We start from the raw sequence: 21039 nt of genomic DNA on the forward strand, positions 1-21039 counted from the left end.
TGGCTTCTCTTTTCTGACAGGTCTTTTCATTGTGTTGCTCGTTTATTACGTCCTGTTTTGCTTTCAGTGAAAACTGCATCCCTCAGTTTTTCTTTGCTCCCCTCATACAGCAGAATTCATGGTTATTCTCCTGCTTTATCACACGGCCACTGGACCAGATGCTACCATGCAGCAGCCCAGGGTTGGTTATTACATCTGCAAACAGACACATCAGGCTAAACCCATGCACAAGTCTCCCGTGTGTCTGCCCACAGCCCAGCGTACCCAGCTGTTTGGCTTGTGGCATTATTTGTTTACTTCCTGCATCCAGATGAGTGCACTCCACGGTGGGAAACCAGCCTGCTGTCTGCTCCAACAACCACTCTCTGATTTGCATGAAATCCAACCCTGTTTGTGAGATCCCCAGAGAGCTGACCTGTAAGTCACTGGTGCAGCTCCAGTTAATTATCACATGACAACATCACTCATCATCTGTGGCTCCAACGTCTCTCATGGCCACTTCTGCACTTCTTTCACAACCAAGCGGAGGTTTGCTGTCTTGTCACACAGTTGCAAGCACATAAGTAAGTAAATAAATAAATAAACAAACATGCACGGACGTCTATTTACATATAAATAAGGATGTGTGTAAACTGTGATGGATGGTTTGCAGCCATGTCTGCATTGAGTGAGATTGCAGAATTGCTTTTATCTGATCACTGGGAGTTAAATTGACCCATTTTCTATTATTTTCAGCCAGCTGCTGTTTCCCAGACTCATTTTATTCATGCTATCCATTTCTGCTGCACAAACATCTCCGACTTTTACTCTGAGAGGAATCTGATCAAAAATATGTAAACACATTAAAGTGTCTCTATGATGCACATTTCAGTCTAATTTTTATTTTAATATGAAAGTCCAGAAGGGCAAAAATTAATCCAGCATTTTCCACAAACCCCTTCATTCATGTTGTATTGATCCTCTCAGATCGGCCTCTGCCAGAAACACCCCAACAGAGAAAGCTCCGCCCCCTGTCCTGCAGGCTGCGTCTGATTGGTCAACTGCTATGAGTAGCTATACTGAGCAGTGAAGGTGGGCGTGGCTTTCTTATCGTGAATGTACACAACCTGGAGAAGATGACCACTCACTGAGTCCCTCCCCGGGACGTCACTTAAATTTCCAAGTAGAAAAAACTCTCTAAAAACAATCGTTTCCGTCGCCATGGAAACTGAACATAGAGAATGCTGGAAAACTCGTTTAGGTGATAAAAATGGCGCCGCTCACATGTCTGATGAGTATTCATCACTATAACACTGTAGAACGCTCAGAAAACTAGACATAGCATCATAGATCCGTTTTAATGAACGCACGAAACAGACGAATGAAAAACACATCGCAGACGTGGCAAAGTCTGCAGGGCAGTTTAAAAAACAAACATTAGAGGAGCATTTATACTAATTATTATAATTTCAAGAGTCAAGAACAAAAGACTGGAACCAGTTCATCCTTAAATCTATCAGAAAATCCAGTTGGAGACGTCAGACTTTCTGTATGTGACAGATGGAGAGAAACATGGGCAGATGGATCCTGCTGATCCAGTCAGACCCTCCCATCAGTTTCACAAATTTGTGTAAAATTAGGAGTAAAATAGTGTTTGACATTCTCAGAGAGAACTAGGGATTATATTTAGACTGGGATGTCTGTAATACCTACAGTTTGGAGTATCTTTACTGGGAGCTGATAATGATTTTCTAAAAACCGGTAGTAGAAGATTGACCAGGTAAAGGTGGAGGGTGGGTGTTTTATGTAAGACAGAAAGCTTGCTACATGCAGGACAGGGCTGTACAAGCTTGTTGGACATAAAGAGATAAAGTAAAAAGAGCTGAGAGGTTTTCCTTCAGACGAAGCTGAGCAGGATGAAAACTCTGCATCACATGAGGAGACAACAAGAAGCCTTTGTGTCAGTCTTTGGTCGCCAAACATGTGCAGTAAAGATAAAGTAAAGCACTCAAACCTTGTGTAGCACATCACTGAATGAAAAGAGTTTGCCCACAGATGCTGCTCGTATCAGATAGGCTGATAAATATCTGCCACTTCCACAAATAATTATATGTGGGACTGAGTGGTGATTGGAGATGGTCCCACTGCACTCGGCAGCAGGATTTTAGCAGATGTAAGACGGTTTTTGTTCAAGATGAGCTTAACTGAATTTTGCCTGGTGTAATTTACATATAAATTAGGGAGTGTGTATGAGAGGGAAAAAGTGTGTGTTCTTGTTCTATTACACTTTGAGTCCAGTCTCATGAGAGCACTTGATGTCTGTGGAGAAAAATAGCCTCTGCTGCCGGAGCAGCAATCTTCCGTTTTACGGTTAGTTAGTTATCATTGATAAAGCAGCCTGACACATCTGTCTGCTGCACTTGCTCATCATAAACACACTGAAACACCTCTGCAGCTCTTCTGCATGATGCAGACATGTCTCCTTCCATCCTGCATGCCTGAATCCTTCTTCATACCTTTCCAAAATCTGCAGCTCTTGTTGGCGGGGAATCCACTTGGAGTAAAGAGGGCCGTCAGCACTGATCAGTATTGACGGGATTTAATGTGCAGTGACTACTCTAGGATCCATATTTAACTCTGCATGAATATTTCATCCCCTGTAAGCGTTTATTATGGAGCCGTCTGGGAGTCTCCTGAGCGTAAAACAGATCGGCCCGCCTGTGATAAATATCCTTGCGAAGGAACGCCCCTTCAAGCGTTCCCTTTCTGACTCTCCGTCTCATGCATTACCACCGAGGAAGAAGTGTTCCTTTTAGTGGGCTGCTCAATCATCATTGGCCAAGCAGACATTAAAGTGATTCCCCCTGACGGCTGATGGGCGGCGATGCATGAGGGAAGTAATAGCTGATGAGTCACTGAGCTGCAGACTCCCAGGGTCACTCCTAATGTGACCCCGGCCACTTCGGCTGGCTTATTTATATCAAATGAATGTGTGTGGCATGTTGGAGGAAAATGACAGCAGACATGTCAGATGTTGGAATTTCTGTTGAGGAATGTGGGGAGCATGCATGTAACTCCTCCATCACTCGAAATAACGGACTTCATCCTGAGGGCACGTTCACACCAGCCTTTCTGATCCCATTCCTAATCCGTTTCTCAGAAAGTCCGCTTTGTTTGGGGAAATGTCAAACAAACAAATCCCCAAACAAATTCGGATTCGGATCAAAGGAGAGGACTCGGTTCGAATACAGGAAGCGGACTACAAACTCACAAAAAAAATCACTTCCTGCATTTAGCGTAGCATTGCATTGTGGGTAAACACGGGGCATTGTTGACAAATGCTACGACATGAAACACACGAGAATCTCTGAAAACGGCTCGTGGTCTAACGGGAACGATAACGCCGCAGAATAGACAGAAAATATATCACAGCAGCGGAATTCTTCTTCTCTCGTCCCCTCTTCTGCTAAATACTAGTGCAGCGCCACCTGTGGTGGGAGGGTAGACATATTATTCTAATGGTTTGGCTGGTTTGACCAAAGAGCAGCGTGAACACGATCTCGGTCCGCGACTGAGCCGAGTCCCCGATCAGGTCGAGTCGCAGGCTAGCCTGATGTGAATGCACTCTAAATCATTTAGTCTGATTTCATTCCTCAAATCTCTGCTCAGCTTTTGAATAACTCAAAACCTTCATAGGATTTATATATTCCCACTGGGTCTGTCACCCAACACGTTGTGCCACTGGAGCCACGGATATCTGCTCTGTAACTGTGTTTTAGAAATAAAATGAAATAAATTTGATAAGTTCAGGAACAAAAGGAGCAGGAATATCTGTGTTTTGCAGGATTTAGCACCGATGGAGAAACATTGCAGATATAACACAACATCAGCGATGACTTTTGAACATTCTTTATAAACATTAATAAAATGGAAATGAAATGTGGACATATTCCTGGTGCTGATTCTTGTCTTCAGCACAAAATGAAGAAAAATTCTTAAATCCATTGGGACATTCTCCAGATAATGATGTGACCACATTCATTAAAAAAAAAGTAAGCTAAATATGAATATGAAATGATAATCAATCATATCTACTCATTATAGGCAGGAATTGAATTAAATAAAGTCTCCACATGTGAGATGAGCCCAGTTCAGTCTAAGACTGGGAGGAGACTGACGTTTACTTTGCCAAATCAAAGCTGGAAATGATAAAAAGAACATTTTACTTCTGTTTAAACCTGCAAAGACACACTTTTACAACTGTACACCTGAAAACGGTTAACATTAGTGATGAAAAGAGCTGCTTCTGCAGCGACGGCTGCAGATCGGGGAACACAATCAGGGCCAAGCAGGTTGGTGAAGGCGTAAAGCAGTGAACACAGGAGGAAAGAATTAGTCCTGCTTCAGTTATAAAGTATGCAGTTAGCTCGTGGCCAGGGGGACAACTTGTGTGAATTCGTTTCAGTCTTTCATAGTGAAAAATATTCAGAGCATTGCATAATAGAGACAGATTGACAGAGTCATGACCAGGAGAACGGAGCCAAACACGTGACTACCAGGCAGGAAGCAGGCAGACGGAGGAACCTGGAAGCTGCCAAGAACTAGAACCCCAAATTAACAGAACTCCAAAAGGACAAAGAGAAACCAGGACCAATAACAAACTAACAGATGTGGAACCCATCTAGCACTGAGATGGCATCGTGTCCCAAACCTAAAGTTGGCCTGGCCAACATGTTCCCATGAGAAAACAACCTGAAGAGTTCTCAAATAACATTTCTTCTTCAGCAGTTGTGATGTCATCAGTGAGCAAAGGTTGGATTCACCTGAACACCAAAGCCTTGGATCACTGTCGGTCCAATGGAGTCGAAAATAAAACCACCAGACCAACACTGTTCACTCGGGTTGTGTTTCAGTAAAGTTTTAAAAAGCTGGACGGCCGCAGCAGAGTGTCACCTCCCTGCCTGGTCTTCCTCAGACAGGAGGACAAGCGCAGAAAATAAAGAGCAGATAAACTAAGTGAGGACGATCAATCGCTGTGATCGTTCATCTACAGTAAAACCTGGATGTTTGTGTTACGTTGCCTGGCAACCACTTCATATGTCGGTAGGTGATTTTTATAAGCTGCTGTTGACATCCTAACATCTACCGAACTTCTCAGTCCTCTGATTATACAACTTATCCTGCCAAACCGTAGGATGAGCTGCAGCCTGATGATAATAATTATTATTATCATCAATATTCTAATAATCCGTATTATTGAACTACAACAATAGGGATAAATAAACTAATTGATTTGTATCATTAAGGCATTCCAGCAGCGTCGCATACTTTGATGAGGTAAGTTGTACTACTGAGGAATCCTACCTTCACAAATACATTTAGATTTATTTTTGAAAACTTAAAATTATTATATTTCTTTTAGAAGAAAGACGTTATTTCTCGCAAGGTAACAAATAAAGCGATACAACCATGGTAGGACGTTTACACACATGAACACTGCTGCTGCAGTTCTCGCTTCACAGCATTGTTTGTCCCTGCAGAGACACCGTAGTAAAAACAACTATGGCAGCTGCCGTGTCTGTGGAACACGACAAGCAGATAAATGGCTCATTGTGGGAATAAAAACATAATGGTTATTTTAGCAAAGTGCTGAAACGAGAAATGTAGTTTTAATAGTAAGTTTTCCCGTCCTGTAACTTGGCTTCACCTGTACCTGTAAATCTGTGATCATTTCTGTTCATCCAACACAGACTCAGTACCAACAGGGTACAGATAAAAACAGCTTCCGGTTTAGCAGTAGAAGCATCCTAAATGCTTAAGTTATCTGATCTATTTACAGTTATTCATAAAACCTTGTGACTGCGGCTAGAATAAGGTGTTTTGTCTCTCCACAAAGACATGATGTGTGTGTCTGCTGGAGGCGGTCGGATTTCTGGATGCAGGATAGTTTCAGTGCTCTTCACACCACCACACTCATACGTAGCATTTAATGTCCATCCCACCGCAGGCGCCGTCCATGACACCAGCAAGTTCAGGGACAGCTTCTAGTACAGCGTTTGGTGTTCAGGAGTGTGTTTGCTGCCCACCTTGTTACCACACACAGATGCTTTTCTTACTAGTGAGCTGTCCGTATACACACTGAAAGACTGCAGAAGGCCAAGGGAAAGCATCTACACACATTTTGTTTCTGTTGCCATCAAGCTATCAATCCAGATTTTCACTCATAAATGGCAAATAGACAAAAAAGTCACAATAAAATGAGCCGGAGAAAATTCTGTGCTGAAACAACTAAAGTTCATTCCTCTAGTTGCAGTGAGGTGGTGGTGAAGCGTGTGATGCGACGTCCTGGGAGTTCATCCAGACGACTTTCAGTCACAACTCTTCCCAAACAGAAAAAATTGCCTCTGTTTATCTTTACTTCTGTATTATTCCTTTATGTTAGGGGGTGGCAGTGGCTCAGGTGGCCGCTTGTTGTGTGACCTGACAGTCAGTCCGAAGCCAAACCCCAAGCCCGGATGGGTCGCATCAGGAAGGGCATCGGGTGTAAAACGTGCCAGTTCAGCTGTGCGGTGGTTGGCTGTGGCGACCCATTCAGAGGGACAAGCCAAAGGCCACATAACAACCTTGTTTCTGTCAACTGTATCGGAGCTCAATCAGGGTGCTTTCGATTGATTAGTAATCAGAGGGGAGGAAAGAGTAAAAACTAGATGCCTGAGATCAGCCTTGCTGACTGGCGCTTAACAACAGGGCTGTTAGCAGGTGTTTCTTCTGCAGCTCAGAGCTTGGACAACAGAAAGCAGCTCGGTCTGAGGCTGTTTTATTAGCAGGATAGCAGCTTCTTCTCCCTTATGACCCAATCAAAGCTGGTAGCAGCAGCAGCGGGAGTAACGACAGCTCTGTTCCAGGTAGTTGTATGGATGTTATGTCCTAGCTGGGAGTGCTATAACACATGCTGCTGCCACCTCAGTTTTGCTATTATAAAGTCAAGCCGTTAGATAGATCCCATTATGGTTATTGATTTGCTTGTTTGTTCCCTGCTTGGTGAGAAATCAGCCAAAGAGAGCATTTGTTTCCAGACGCTTTCATATCCACCCCCTGAAAAGCAGCCATGGTTGACAACAGCAGATGGAGGTGCAGAGGGATAACACCTCAGAACATGGTCCATAGAATCCTTTGCCGGGCTGGCTTTGACTCGGTCCATCAGGAGACACGGAGTCCTAACAAACCTGCAGCCGGAGCCCTGAGTCTGAGGAGCTTTCTGCTTTCTCCCACCATCAACATCATCCGCCCACATCGCCGTGGAAACGGTGGCACTGCAGCAGGAAAGATGTTGTCAGGTGGAGCACAGGCTCATATCCGGCCGCCAAGACAGAAAATCAAGTCCTCGTTAACCCCAGCATGAACCGGCCATGTCCCCCACACAACGTAATTAGCAGAGGTGGCGGGATCACCGGCGATCAATTCCTCCCTCACGTTGCCCACGACCCGGCTCGCCCACGCCGCACACGCCCCTCATGCTGCTCCTCAGGTTTCCCTCACAAGGTGGCGTTTTTAGTGTCACATCACCTGCAGGAGGACGCCGCCCTCATTAACCAATCAATCAACACAAAATGGCTGACTTCACATGTTCACCACTGCAGCAGTACGGTCAGGTTAGTGACTCTTCCAGCAGATCTCCACATCGCATGTCAGCTCTGACAAAACCGTCATGTGGAGACACGCCGCCGTTCGGCCGCGCCGCCATTCATTTATGGAGGAATCCAACAATGAAGATTCAATTTACATCAAAGGTTTTCCTCCCTGGTTCTGGTTCTGATGCAGGTTTTCCTCCCTGGTTCTGGTTCTGATGGAGGTTTTCCTCCCTGGTTCTGGTCCTGATGGAGGTTTTCCTCCCTGGTTCTGGTTCTGATGGAGGTTTTCCTCCCTGGTTCTGGTTCTGATGGAGGTTTTCCTCCCTGGTTCTGGTTCTGATGGAGGTTTTCCTCCCTGGTTCTGGTTCTGATGGAGGTTTTCCTCCCTGGTTCTGGTTCTGATGGAGGATTTCCTCCCTGGTTCTGGTTCTGATGGAGGTTTTCCTCCCTGGTTCTGGTTCTGATGGAGGTTTTCCTCCCTGGTTCTGGTCCTGATGGAGGTTTTCCTCCCTGGTTCTGGTTCTGATGGAGGTTTTCCTCCCTGGTTCTGGTTCTGATGGAGGTTTTCCTCCCTGGTTCTGGTCCTGATGGAGGTTTTCCTTCCTGGTTCTGGTCCTGGTGGAGGTTTTCCTCCCTGGATCTGGTTCTGGTGGAGGTTTTCCTCCCTGGTTCTGGTCCTGATGGAGGTTTTCCTCCCTGGTTCTGGTCCTGATGGAGGTTTTCCTCCCTGGTTCTGCTTCTGATGGAGGATTTCCTCCCTGGTTCTGGTTCTGATGGAGGTTTTCCTCCCTGGTTCTGGTTCTGATGGAGGTTTTCCTCCCTGGTTCTGGTCCTGATGGAGGTTTTCCTCCCTGGTTCTGGTTCTGATGGAGGTTTTCCTCCCTGGTTCTGGTTCTGATGGAGGTTTTCCTCCCTGGTTCTGGTCCTGATGGAGGTTTTCCTTCCTGGTTCTGGTCCTGATGGAGGTTTTCCTCCCTGGTTCTGGTCCTGATGGAGGATTTCCTCCCTGGTTCTGGTTCTGATGGAGGATTTCCTCCCTGGTTCTGGTTCTGATGGAGGTTTTCCTCCCTGGTTCTGGTTCTGATGGAGGTTTTCCTCCCTGGTTCTGGTCCTGATGGAGGTTTTCCTACCTGGTTCTGGTCCTGATGGAGGTTTTCCTCCCTGGTTCTGGTTCTGATGCAGGTTTTCCTCCCTGGTTCTGGTTCTGATGGAGGTTTTCCTCCCTGGTTCTGGTCCTGATGGAGGTTTTCCTTCCTGGTTCTGGTCCTGATGGAGGTTTTCCTCCCTGGATCTGGTTCTGATGGAGGTTTTCCTCCCTGGTTCTGGTCCTGATGGAGGTTTTCCTCCCTGGTTCTGGTCCTGATGGAGGTTTTCCTCCCTGGTTCTGGTTCTGATGGAGGATTTCCTCCCTGGTTCTGGTTCTGATGGAGGTTTTCCTCCCTGGTTCTGGTTCTGATGGAGGTTTTCCTCCCTGGTTCTGGTCCTGATGGAGGTTTTCCTTCCTGGTTCTGGTCCTGATGGAGGTTTTCCTCCCTGGATCTGGTTCTGATGGAGGTTTTCCTCCCTGGTTCTGGTCCTGATGGAGGTTTTCCTCCCTGGTTCTGGTTCTGATTGAGGTTTTCCTCCCTGGTTCTGGTTCTGATGGAGGTTTTCCTCCCTGGTTCTGGTTCTGATGGAGGTTTTCCTCCCTGGTTCTGGTTCTGATGGAGGTTTTCCTCCCTGGTTCTGGTCCTGATGGAGGTTTTCCTCCCTGGTTCTGGTCCTGATGGAGGTTTTCCTTCCTGGTTCTGGTCCTGATGGAGGTTTTCCTCCCTGGATCTGGTTCTGGTGGAGGTTTTCCTCCCTGGTTCTGGTTCTGATGGAGGTTTTCCTCCCTGGTTCTGGTCCTGATGGAGGTTTTCCTTCCTGGTTCTGGTCCTGATGGAGGTTTTCCTCCCTGGATCTGGTTCTGGTGGAGGTTTTCCTCCCTGGTTCTGGTCCTGATGGAGGTTTTCCTCCCTGGTTCTGGTCCTGATGGAGGTTTTCCTCCCTGGTTCTGGTTCTGATGGAGGTTTTCCTCCCTGGTTCTGGTTCTGATGGAGGTTTTCCTCCCTGGTTCTGGTCCTGATGGAGGTTTTCCTTCCTGGTTCTGGTCCTGATGGAGGTTTTCCTCCCTGGTTCTGGTCCTGATGGAGGTTTTCCTCCCTGGTTCTGCTTCTGATGGAGGTTTTCCTCCCTGGTTCTGGTCCTGATGGAGGTTTTCCTCCCTGGTTCTGGTTCTGATGGAGGTTTTCCTCCCTGGTTCTGGTCCTGATGGAGGTTTTCCTCCCTGGTTCTGGTTCTGATGGAGGTTTTCCTCCCTGGTTCTGGTTCTGATGGAGGTTTTCCTCCCTGGTTCTGGTCCTGATGGAGGTTTTCCTCCCTCGTTCTGGTTCTGATGGAGGTTTTTTTTTCCTGGTTCTGGTCCTGATGGAGGATTTCCTCCCTGGTTCTGGTCCTGATGGAGGTTTTCCTCCCTGGTTCTGGTTCTGATGGAGGTTTTCCTCCCTGGTTCTGGTCCTGATGGAGGTTTTCTTCCCTGGTTCTGGTCCTGATGGAGGTTTTCCTCCCTCGTTCTGGTTCTGATGGAGGTTTTTTTTCCTGGTTCTGGTCCTGATGGAGGATTTCCTCCCTGGTTCTGGTCCTGATGGAGGTTTTCCTCCCTGGTTCTGGTTCTGATGGAGGTTTTCCTCCCTGGTTCTGGTTCTGATGGAGGATTTCCTCCCTGGTTCTGGTCCTGATGGAGGTTTTCTTCCATGGTTCTGGTTCTGATGGAGGTTTTCCTCCCTGGTTCTGGTTCTGATGGAGGTTTTCCTCCCTGGTTCTGGTTCTGATGGAGGTTTTTTTTCCTGGTTCTGGTTCTGATGGAGGATTTCCTCCCTGGTTCAGGTCCTGATGGAGGTTTTCCTCCCTGGTTCTGGTTCTGATGGAGGATTTCCTCCCTGGTTCTGGTTCTGATGGAGGTTTTCCTCTGTGGTTCTGGTTCTGATGGAGGTTTTCCTCCCTGGTTCTGGTGGAGGTTTTCCTCCCTGGTTCTGGTTCTGGTGGAGGTTTTCCTCCCTGGTTCTGGTCCTGATGGAGGTTTTCCTCCCTGGATCTGGTTCTGATGGAGGTTTTCCTTCCTGGTTCTGGTCCTGATGGAGGTTTTCCTCCCTGGTTCTGGTGGAGGTTTTCCTCCCTGGTTCTGGTTCTGGTGGAGGTTTTCCTCCCTGGTTCTGGTTCTGGTGGAGGTTTTCCTCCCTGGTTCTGGTTCTGGTGGAGGTCTTCCTCCCTGGTTCTGGTTCTGGTGGAGGTTTTCCTCCCTGGTTCTGGTTCTGGTGGAGGTCTTCCTCCCTGGTTCTGGTTCTGGTGGAAGTTTTCCTCCCTGGTTCTGGTTCTGGTGGAGGTTTTCCTCCCTGGATCTGGTTCTGATGGAGGTTTTCCTCCCTGGTTCTGGTTCTGGTGGAGGTTTTCCTCCCTGGTTCTGGTTCTGATGGAGGTTTTCCTCCCTGGTTCTTGTTCTGATGGAGGTTTTCCTCCCTGGTTCTGGTTCTGATGGAGGTTTTCCTCCCTGGTTCTGGTCCTGATGGAGGATTTCCTCCCTGGTTCTGGTCCTGATGGAGGTTTTCCTCCCTGGTTCTGGTTCTGGTGGAGGTTTTCCTCCCTGGTTCTGGTTCTGGTGGAGGTTTTCCTCCCTGGTTCTGGTTCTGGTGGAGGTTTTCCTCCCTGGTTCTGGTTCTGGTGGAGGTTTTCCCCTCTACTGTCCCCTCAGGATGAGGACTGAATCCAGTTCTGATCCAACTTGTAGATTTCTTGGTCTTGGTTTTAATTGAATTAACTAGTTAATTGAAACAGTTCTAAACTAGTTTCTTGTGGATGTTTTGTAGTAATCTGATTACAGCTGGGCAGCAATGAATCCGACTGAACTGGACTCTGTCTGTAAAAGTGATTTTTTTTCTTTCTTTATGTTTACATAAACATGGAAAGGATGTGGAAAAGGTTTCCTGCAGACGGACGTTACTGAACCTCTTCTGTGTTCTCGTCACAAACTGCAGCCTCCTATTGATTTATTTTCATTTTCAAGCCGCTTCATAAATAATGCCATCAGCTGTGTCCTCTAAACTTTCTCTTTCACAGACAGAAATACAAAATTGGATATTTGCAGGAGGACGAGTCAGAAGAATGAAGGCTTCGCTACGTCTTTGGAAATATTGTCGGGTGAAAATCTTCCCTTGAACTAAATCTCGGTGGTACAGGAAAGAAAATGACACCAGCGTGGGAGGAACGGAGAGGAAAGCTGATACCCCACGCTGTTCTGAAGAAAAGAAAGCTTAAAAAAGATCAAAGCATTGAAGATGGAAAGAGAGCTGAAGGATAAGAAATTATCTGATCATTTTTATAATGAATTTTACTATTCATTCATTTCCTTCATCGTTTCTGTTGCATTTAATCTGGATTTTCAGAAAAGTTGAGAAAGATGTTTCCTGATTTTGACAAAGATTGAAAAAGGTTTTTAAGATGCAGGACAACATGATGAATGAAAGAATGAAGAGTCAGCGGATTATTTCATGTTTTCTTCATGCACACATCTGACTGCCACGTAAGCTCAGATCCAGTCCATGAAGAATGGACGCTCTTCAGACAACATGAAGAAACACGGACGAGCCAGTCTGGAAACAGTTATCTTTCTCTCATTTCTAGTGATTCTCGGTCCGTTCTTTCTTTGATTTGGATGTTTTTAGAAACATCTCTCGTTTGGTTATGAAGTGACACTGAAACCTTTCTGAAATGTGATGTTTTTTGCTGTCAATGAACAGAATTACATTCTTATTGGCAGGAATAAACTGATGAGCCTGATTTCTCACGCATACACTCACAGTCTCCTCCTGGATTTACGGCAAACTTTATTGTCCCTGAGGGCGCAAGCGGCACAAATAAACCCCAAACAAAACTTGTCACGCAGACGCAAAACAACATTCTGAAATGCAGTAAGATGAACACTTCTTCATATAAAAGACAACAAGCCACTGTAAACTCTTAAAACTGGGATGCCAGCTGGAAGAAAGGAGTTTTTAAAGCAGTTTGTTCTACATCTGTGGTGTGTCTGCAGCCAGACGGCAGGGCAGCAGCGTGGCCTCTGCATGCACACATCAAGCTTTCTGCCCGTCTTTAGGACTCTGAGCCGGTTCCAGGCTAGCAAGTCATTTAAGTTTGTGCCAGCAGCCTGCATACACCTCCTCACTGTCTGTTCCAGCTTCTCCGGTTTCAAACCCGCAGAGAGTTTTACTGATTCAGAAAAACAAAAGGAAAAATATTTTGTTGAAGCAAAGCCTCCACAGTGAAAGTCCCGAGTTTCCAGTAAAACATTCATGTGATGATGGGCCTGTTTCTACCCATCAGTTTATCACCTGAACGCTGGACCGCTCCAGCTTCATGGCCTCAGATCTGGACTGGAGGAACAGGTGGAGACCTTGGGCAGAACTTTATTCCCATTTCTTCTCTTTTTGATGTATTTATGTGTAGAAAAGAGCCTCTCCATGAAGATGTCCATAACCAGACCGGGGTCAGGGTAAGGACACGTCTTGGAGCTGAAACTTAATGACATGTCTGTTCCTGTAATGGTTTTTGACATTCACTGGTTTATAGGACTGACAGAATCAGTGGAAGGACACATCCCTGATGGCAGCTGGTAGAAGATAAAAGAAAGCATTGCAAACCCAGAAACTTAACTTTCTGGGTTTTGTTGCAGAATCAGAGTTGCTCGTCCTGGAGAGAGTTTCAACCTGGCTGTGTGGTTGTTTGCAGGTAAAAGCAGAGGGAAAGCCGTTTAAGCCTTCCAAATGATCCTGGACCTTATGAGGTATGGTGCCTACAGCATCTTCAGCATCAAGACTCGCCTGTAAGAGAACTGGGGTGGGTCCAGTTTTTCCAGTGTTTCATTCAAGATATTATTTCACAATGTTTATAGACAAGAGAAGTCAGTGCTGCCGGCTGACTCAGTCATATTTCCAGAATCCTTCCATGAGATGTTGGGTTCAGCCGGAGGGGCCTTGGAACAACAGAAGTAAGAATTCCAGCGAGATGCTGCGCAGTTTTTTAAAGTTGACCTCTCAGCACGCCCAGATCGAAGCTTTTCCTCTGCTGAACTCCTCACAAACATTTCAAAACAAAGTCTGCGTTAATGTTTACCTCTGCTCTGTACTCACATTGTTCATCGTACATCATAAATATTGCAATGATTATAAAAATAATTTGCTGGAGGAGGACAAGTGGGGGGAAACCTGGTATTAGCAGGGTGGTCCTGGGAAGGTCGGTGGGCGAGTGTGTGTGTGGTGGAAACAGTTTGGTTTCGTGGCCTCCTGAAGGTTTGTACTATCCTACAATGAGACTGTGAAGAACTGAGATAATAGAGCTGATTTTTCTTTAGTTTACTGTGATTCCGTTTAACAGAAACCTCAATTTTGTCTCAAATTCTGAATCTTTATTCTCTCATTAGGAGGGAAACATTGCGGATGGATATCAGGAAGCCGGGGGTGAAGGAAAGAGTTGTGCAGCATGACCAACGGCTCCCAGATCCACCAACATGATATGATCTATATGAGTATAAATGCAAAGAGCAAATACAGACAAAACAATGTTTTCTTCCACATGTTGTGTTTAGCTGATCTGAATGCAAACAGAGGGAACAAACACAGCAGCCTGAACTGGTCCCAGTTGGATGGGGATGCAGGAGGCCTGGCAGCTTCTCCTCAGGCTGGAACACACCCCGACCTCTGGCATATGGTACAAGTGGCCAGCCTGCTGGTGCATGTGTCACCTGCTGACCTGGACTGCAGTAATGACAGGCACGCAACACGCTTTCCTTCCAGGAATATTAGCAAAAACATGTGGTGTGCTGACTCACTACATCTGAATTCCAAATGAGGATGACGAGAAACAAATGGTGACAATGTTCAGCAGGACGAGAGACAAAAACACGCCTCTACTACTGAACAGTGAACGTTGCGAGCCATTGTTTATGTGTTTATTTATTTACTGTCTTCTTTAATACCAAACCTGAAACTGCTGTACAACAAAGTACAGGTACAAATAAAGTCACCTGAACCTGAACAGTATTTTAGCCTAAGAATGAAAAATGGTGGAATTTACTGCATGAAATTCTCTACACCTAACAATCATGTTTTTTATTGTGTTTATGTAAATTTCACTATAATTTCATTTGATTTCATCTTAAATATTAGAATAAACCCTTAAATTACCTTATTAAAGAAAAAGCAAAATACTACTACTACTACTACTACAAATAATAATAATAATAATAATGATAACAATAATAACAATAATAATAATAATAATAATAGTAATAATAGTAATGATGATAATAATAATAATAATAACAATAATAATAATAATAATAATAATAATAATAGTAATAATAATAATAATAATAATAATAATAATAATAATATAATAATAATAATGATAATAATAATAATAATGATGATAATAATAATAATCATGATGATGATGATGACGAGGATGAGGTGGGCTCGGATGAGGCAAGAACGAGCACAGGGCAGCAGATGATGGATGCTGCCGGAGAATTGTGGCAAATATAAACCCGACTACTTTCTGTTTGTGTTTTGGAAGAAGATCTTTCCAGCGTGATTTTGAAACAGTCTTCTGTTCTCCGAGCAGTGAGCTGGTGAGTTTGCAGACGGCGAGCTTGTAGGCAGGTCAGTTTGGGTCCAGTCTGGGTCCAGTCTTGGTCCAGTCTGAGTCCAGTTTGGGTCCAGTCTGGGTACAGTTTGGGTCCAGTTTGGGTCCAGTCTGGTACCAGTCTGGGTCCAGTCTGGGTCCAGTCTGAGTCCAGTTTGGGTCCAGTCTGGGTACAGTTTGGGTCCAGTTTGGGTCCAGTCTGGTACCAGTCTGGGTCCAGTCTGGGTCCAGTCTGGGTCCAGTCTGAGTCCAGTTTGGGTCCAGTCTGGGTACAGTTTGGGTCCAGTTTGGGTCCAGTCTGGGTCCAGTCTGGGTCCAGTTTGGGTCCAGTCTGGGTCCAGTTTGGGTCCAGTTTGGGTCCATTCTGGGTCCAGTCTGGGTCCAGTTTGGGTCCAGTCTGGGTCCAGTCTGGGTCCAGTCTGGGTCCAGTTTGGGTCCAGTCTGGATCCAGTTTGGGTCCAGTTTGGGTCCAGTCTGGGTCCAGTCTGGGTCCAGTCTGGGTCCAGTCTGGGTCCCGTTTGGTCAATGCGTTTGTTCCAGAGGTGATTTTTAGAAATGTAGTAAGAACGAGAACTGAATCCTGCAGGTTCTTTTAGTTCTGTTTTAACAGCATAAAACTGTTTCGCCTCCGCAAATCCCAACTTCTCTAGTTTAAGTTAGAAAACCAGAAACAAATCTGGCCTGTTTGGATGAAATAAGAGAAAAACTAGCGGTAAAAGTAGGTAAATGTTTTAATCTTACCAGTGCTGTCATCGTAAACCACAGTGACCGTTTTCCACTTGAAGAAGTGGACCAGGTCCAGGATGGCCCGGCTCAGGGAGGAGAAGTCCGGGTAGAGGCTCACATAGAACACGTCTCTGTTGTCCGACACTTGGTGCTTCCACTTGGTCTGGATGTGTGGGACCCCCAAAGCGTTGCAAATGGACTGGACTGCGTTGGCAGAGGAACTGTGGGACGGACCAAAAATGGCAGCCACCCCAAGAGAAAGCTGGTCACAGGCTGGAGAAAAAAGAACGTGGCACTAGTTAGCTCCATGCTCCCCGAATAACAGAATGCCAGAAACGACCCGTGATGCTTCATCGCCTATCAACCTCGTAACGTTATGTTCAGTTCTGATTGTGTGTGTGGACGTCCTGCTGAACGTCCAGCTTCAAACAGAGCAGTCGTCCTTCCATTCAGCACAAACAGCAAGTTCACGGCGAGGTCTGCTTTTAACGGGACTTTCTGTGGCTTGCACCATGTTTCAGGTGAGAAGTGAGTTCCCCACATCTCCAGAGGCCTTCTGCTGATGGAACGTGTCTCCACTGGATCCCCAGACCAGCCAGGGAAGACTTTTACTGCAGAAACTGGGGAGCAGCCGTGGACAGATCTATATATCATATTCTATAATTCTGATAGAATTAGCATATCATCAGATCTTCAGATATGATTAATGATGAAATATTAGCTTAGTAGAGCTAAACTTTCAGAGTATGCCTCGTTGTCACGGTGATGCTGATGGGGACAGACTGAGCTTGAAGCAGGTTGCTGAAGGAGTATGGAGGAATTATTAATTGTAAAAACAAAGAGACATCTGTTGCTGGAAGGAGACCGTGAGAGTCATGAAAGGCAGCCAGAAATAAAATAATTATTATTTTCACAAGGAACGTTTACAGCAGAAAGACGCAGCGAGTTGATGGAAGAATCCCAGTGAAGATCAATTATCCTGAAGGAACTCCATGTCCACGCGGATAAACAGTCCGACAGGCTAATTAAATATCGAGGATGCACGAGGTCCGTTGCAGCATCTGGAGGGTTCTACTGGACCTGAGTTCTACTGGACCTGAGTTCTACTGGACCTGAGGTCACCTGGACCTGAGTTCTACTGGACCTGAGTTCACCTGGACCTGAGGTCACCTGAACCTGAGTTCTACTGGACCTGAGGTCACCTGGACCTGAGGTCACCTGGACCTGAGTTCTACTGGACCTGAGTTCTACTGGACCTGAGGTCACCTGAACCTGAGTTCTACTGGACCTGAGTTCACCTGGACCTGAGGTCACCTGGACCTGAGTTCTACTGGACCTGAGGTCACCTGGACCTGAGTTCTACTGGACCTGATTTCTACTGGACTTGAGGTCACCTGGACCTGAGTTCTACTGGACCTGAGTTCTACTGGACCTGAGGTCACCTGGACCTGAGTTCTACTGGACCTGATTTCTACTGGACTTGAGTTCACCTGGACCTGAGTTCTACTGGACCTGATTTCTACTGGACTTGAGTTCACCTGGACCTGAGTTCTACTGGACCTGAGTTCACCTGGACCTGAGGTCACCTGGACCTGAGTTCTACTGGACCTGAGTTCTACTGGACCTGAGTTCTACTGGACCTGATTTCTACTGGACTTGAGTTCACCTGGACCTGAGTTCTACTGGACCTGAGTTCTACTGGACCTGAGTTCACCTGGACCTGAGTTCTACTGGACCTGAGTTCTACTGGACCTGAGGTCACCTGGACCTGAGTTCTACTGGACCTGAGTTCTACTGGACCTGAGTTCACCTGGACCTGAGTTCTACTGGACCTGAGTTCACCTGGACCTGAGGTCACCTGGACCTGAGTTCTACTGGACCTGATTTCTACTGGACTTGAGGTCACCTGGACCTGAGTTCTACTGGACCTGAGTTCTACTGGACCTAAGGTCACCTGGACCTGAGTTCTACTGGACCTGAGTTCACCTGGACCTGAGTTCTACTGGACCTGAGTTCTACTGGACCTGATTTCTACTGGACTTGAGGTCACCTGGACCTGAGTTCTACTGGACCTGAGTTCTACTGGACCTGAGGTCACCTGGACCTGAGTTCTACTGGACCTGATTTCTACTGGACTTGAGTTCACCTGGACCTGAGTTCTACTGGACCTGATTTCTACTGGACTTGAGTTCACCTGGACCTGAGTTCTACTGGACCTGAGTTCACCTGGACCTGAGGTCACCTGGACCTGAGTTCTACTGGACCTGAGTTCTACTGGACCTGAGTTCTACTGGACCTGATTTCTACTGGACTTGAGTTCACCTGGACCTGAGTTCTACTGGACCTGAGTTCTACTGGACCTGAGTTCACCTGGACCTGAGTTCTACTGGACCTGAGTTCTACTGGACCTGAGGTCACCTGGACCTGAGTTCTACTGGACCTGAGTTCTACTGGACCTGAGTTCACCTGGACCTGAGTTCTACTGGACCTGAGTTCACCTGGACCTGAGGTCACCTGGACCTGAGTTCTACTGGACCTGATTTCTACTGGACTTGAGGTCACCTGGACCTGAGTTCTACTGGACCTGAGTTCTACTGGACCTAAGGTCACCTGGACCTGAGTTCTACTGGACCTGAGTTCTACTGGACTTGAGTTCTACTGGACCTGAGTTCTACTGGACCTGATTTCTACTGGACCTGAGGTCACCTGGACTTGAGTTCTACTGGACCTGAGGTCACCTGGACCTGAGTTCCACTGGACCTGAGTTCACCTGGACCTGAGTTCTACTGGACCTGAGGTCACCTGGACCTGAGTTCTACTGGACCTGAGTTCTACTGGACCTGAGGTCACCTGGACCTGAGTTCTACTGGATCTGAGGTCACCTGGACCTGAGTTGTACTGGACCTGATTTCTACTGGACTTGAGTTCACCTGGACCTGAGTTCTACTGGACTTGAGTTCTACTGAACCTGATTTCTACTGGACCTGAGGTCACCTGGACTTGAGTTCTACTGGACTTGAGTTCTACTGGACCTGAGTTCTACTGGACCTGAGGTCACCTGGACCTGTGTTCTACTGGACCTGAGTTCTACTGGACCTGAGGTCACCTGGACCTGAGTTCTACTGGACCTGATTTCTACTGGACTTGAATTCACCTGGACCTGAGTTCTACTGGACCTGAGTTGTACTGGACCTGAGTTCTACTGGACCTGAGGTCACCTGGACCTGAGTTGTACTGGACCTGATTTCTACTGGACTTGAGTTCACCTGGACCTGAGTTCTACTGGACCTGAGTTCTACTGGACCTGAGGTCACCTGGACCTGAGTTCTACTGGACCTGAGTTCTACTGGACCTGAGTTCTACTGGACTTGAGTTCTACTGGACCTGAGTTCTACTGGACCTGATTTTTACTGGACCTGAGTTCTACTGGACCTGAGTTCTACTGGACCTGAGGTCACCTGGACCTGAGTTCTACTGGACCTGAGTTCTACTGGACCTGAATTCACCTGGACCTGAGTTCTACTGGACCTGAGTTCACCTGGACCTGAGGTCACCTGGACCTGAGTTCTACTGGACCTGATTTCTACTGGACTTGAGGTCACCTGGACCTGAGTTCTACTGGACCTGAGTTCTACTGGACCTAAGGTCACCTGGACCTGAGTTCTACTGGACCTGAGTTCACCTGGACCTGAGTTCTACTGGACCTGAGTTCTACTGGACCTGATTTCTACTGGACTTGAGGTCACCTGGACCTGAGTTCTACTGGACCTGAGTTCTACTGGACCTGAGGTCACCTGGACCTGAGTTCTACTGGACCTGATTTCTACTGGACTTGAGTTCACCTGGACCTGAGTTCTACTGGACCTGATTTCTACTGGACTTGAGTTCACCTGGACCTGAGTTCTACTGGACCTGAGTTCACCTGGACCTGAGGTCACCTGGACCTGAGTTCTACTGGACCTGAGTTCTACTGGACCTGAGTTCTACTGGACCTGATTTCTACTGGACTTGAGTTCACCTGGACCTGAGTTCTACTGGACCTGAGTTCTACTGGACCTGAGTTCACCTGGACCTGAGTTCTACTGGACCTGAGTTCTACTGGACCTGAGGTCACCTGGACCTGAGTTCTACTGGACCTGAGTTCTACTGGACCTGAGTTCACCTGGACCTGAGTTCTACTGGACCTGAGTTCACCTGGACCTGAGGTCACCTGGACCTGAGTTCTACTGGACCTGATTTCTACTGGACTTGAGGTCACCTGGACCTGAGTTCTACTGGACCTGAGTTCTACTGGACCTAAGGTCACCTGGACCTGAGTTCTACTGGACCTGAGTTCTACTGGACTTGAGTTCTACTGGACCTGAGTTCTACTGGACCTGATTTCTACTGGACCTGAGGTCACCTGGACTTGAGTTCTACTGGACCTGAGGTCACCGGGACCTGAGTTCCACTGGATCTGAGTTCACCTGGACCTGAGTTCTACTGGACCTGAGGTCACCTGGACCTGAGTTCTACTGGACCTGAGTTCTACTGGACCTGAGGTCACCTGGACCTGAGTTCTACTGGATCTGAGGTCACCTGGACCTGAGTTGTACTGGACCTGATTTCTACTGGACTTGAGTTCACCTGGACCTGAGTTCTACTGGACTTGAGTTCTACTGAACCTGATTTCTACTGGACCTGAGGTCACCTGGACTTGAGTTCTACTGGACTTGAGTTCTACTGGACCTGAGTTCTACTGGACCTGAGTTCTACTGGACCTGAGGTCACCTGGACCTGTGTTCTACTGGACCTGAGTTCTACTGGACCTGAGGTCACCTGGACCTGAGTTCTACTGGACCTGATTTCTACTGGACTTGAATTCACCTGGACCTGAGTTCTACTGGACCTGAGTTGTACTGGACCTGAGTTCTACTGGACCTGAGGTCACCTGGACCTGAGTTGTACTGGACCTGATTTCTACTGGACTTGAGTTCACCTGGACCTG

The 21039-nt window shown here is 46.8% G+C and overlaps 1 protein-coding gene across 2 annotated transcripts in view; it reads right to left on the bottom strand.

Moving 5' to 3' along the window:
- The window catches only part of LOC306756473 (glutamate receptor ionotropic, kainate 2-like), a gene marked incomplete at both ends in the record, with an annotated part of 320056 nt that overhangs the window by 194207 nt on the left and 104810 nt on the right, over positions 1 to 21039 (bottom strand). For both annotated transcript variants that reach the window (XM_079241205.1, XM_079241206.1), the window contains one exon: positions 16068 to 16325. In XM_079241205.1, the coding sequence (XP_079097331.1) occupies positions 16068 to 16325 (258 nt within the window). The remainder of the gene's footprint in view (positions 1 to 16067; positions 16326 to 21039) is intronic.

Source organism: Telmatherina bonti (assembly GCF_933228915.1).
Source record: "Telmatherina bonti genome assembly, chromosome: 5".
Taxonomy (NCBI): domain Eukaryota; kingdom Metazoa; phylum Chordata; class Actinopteri; order Atheriniformes; family Telmatherinidae; genus Telmatherina; species Telmatherina bonti.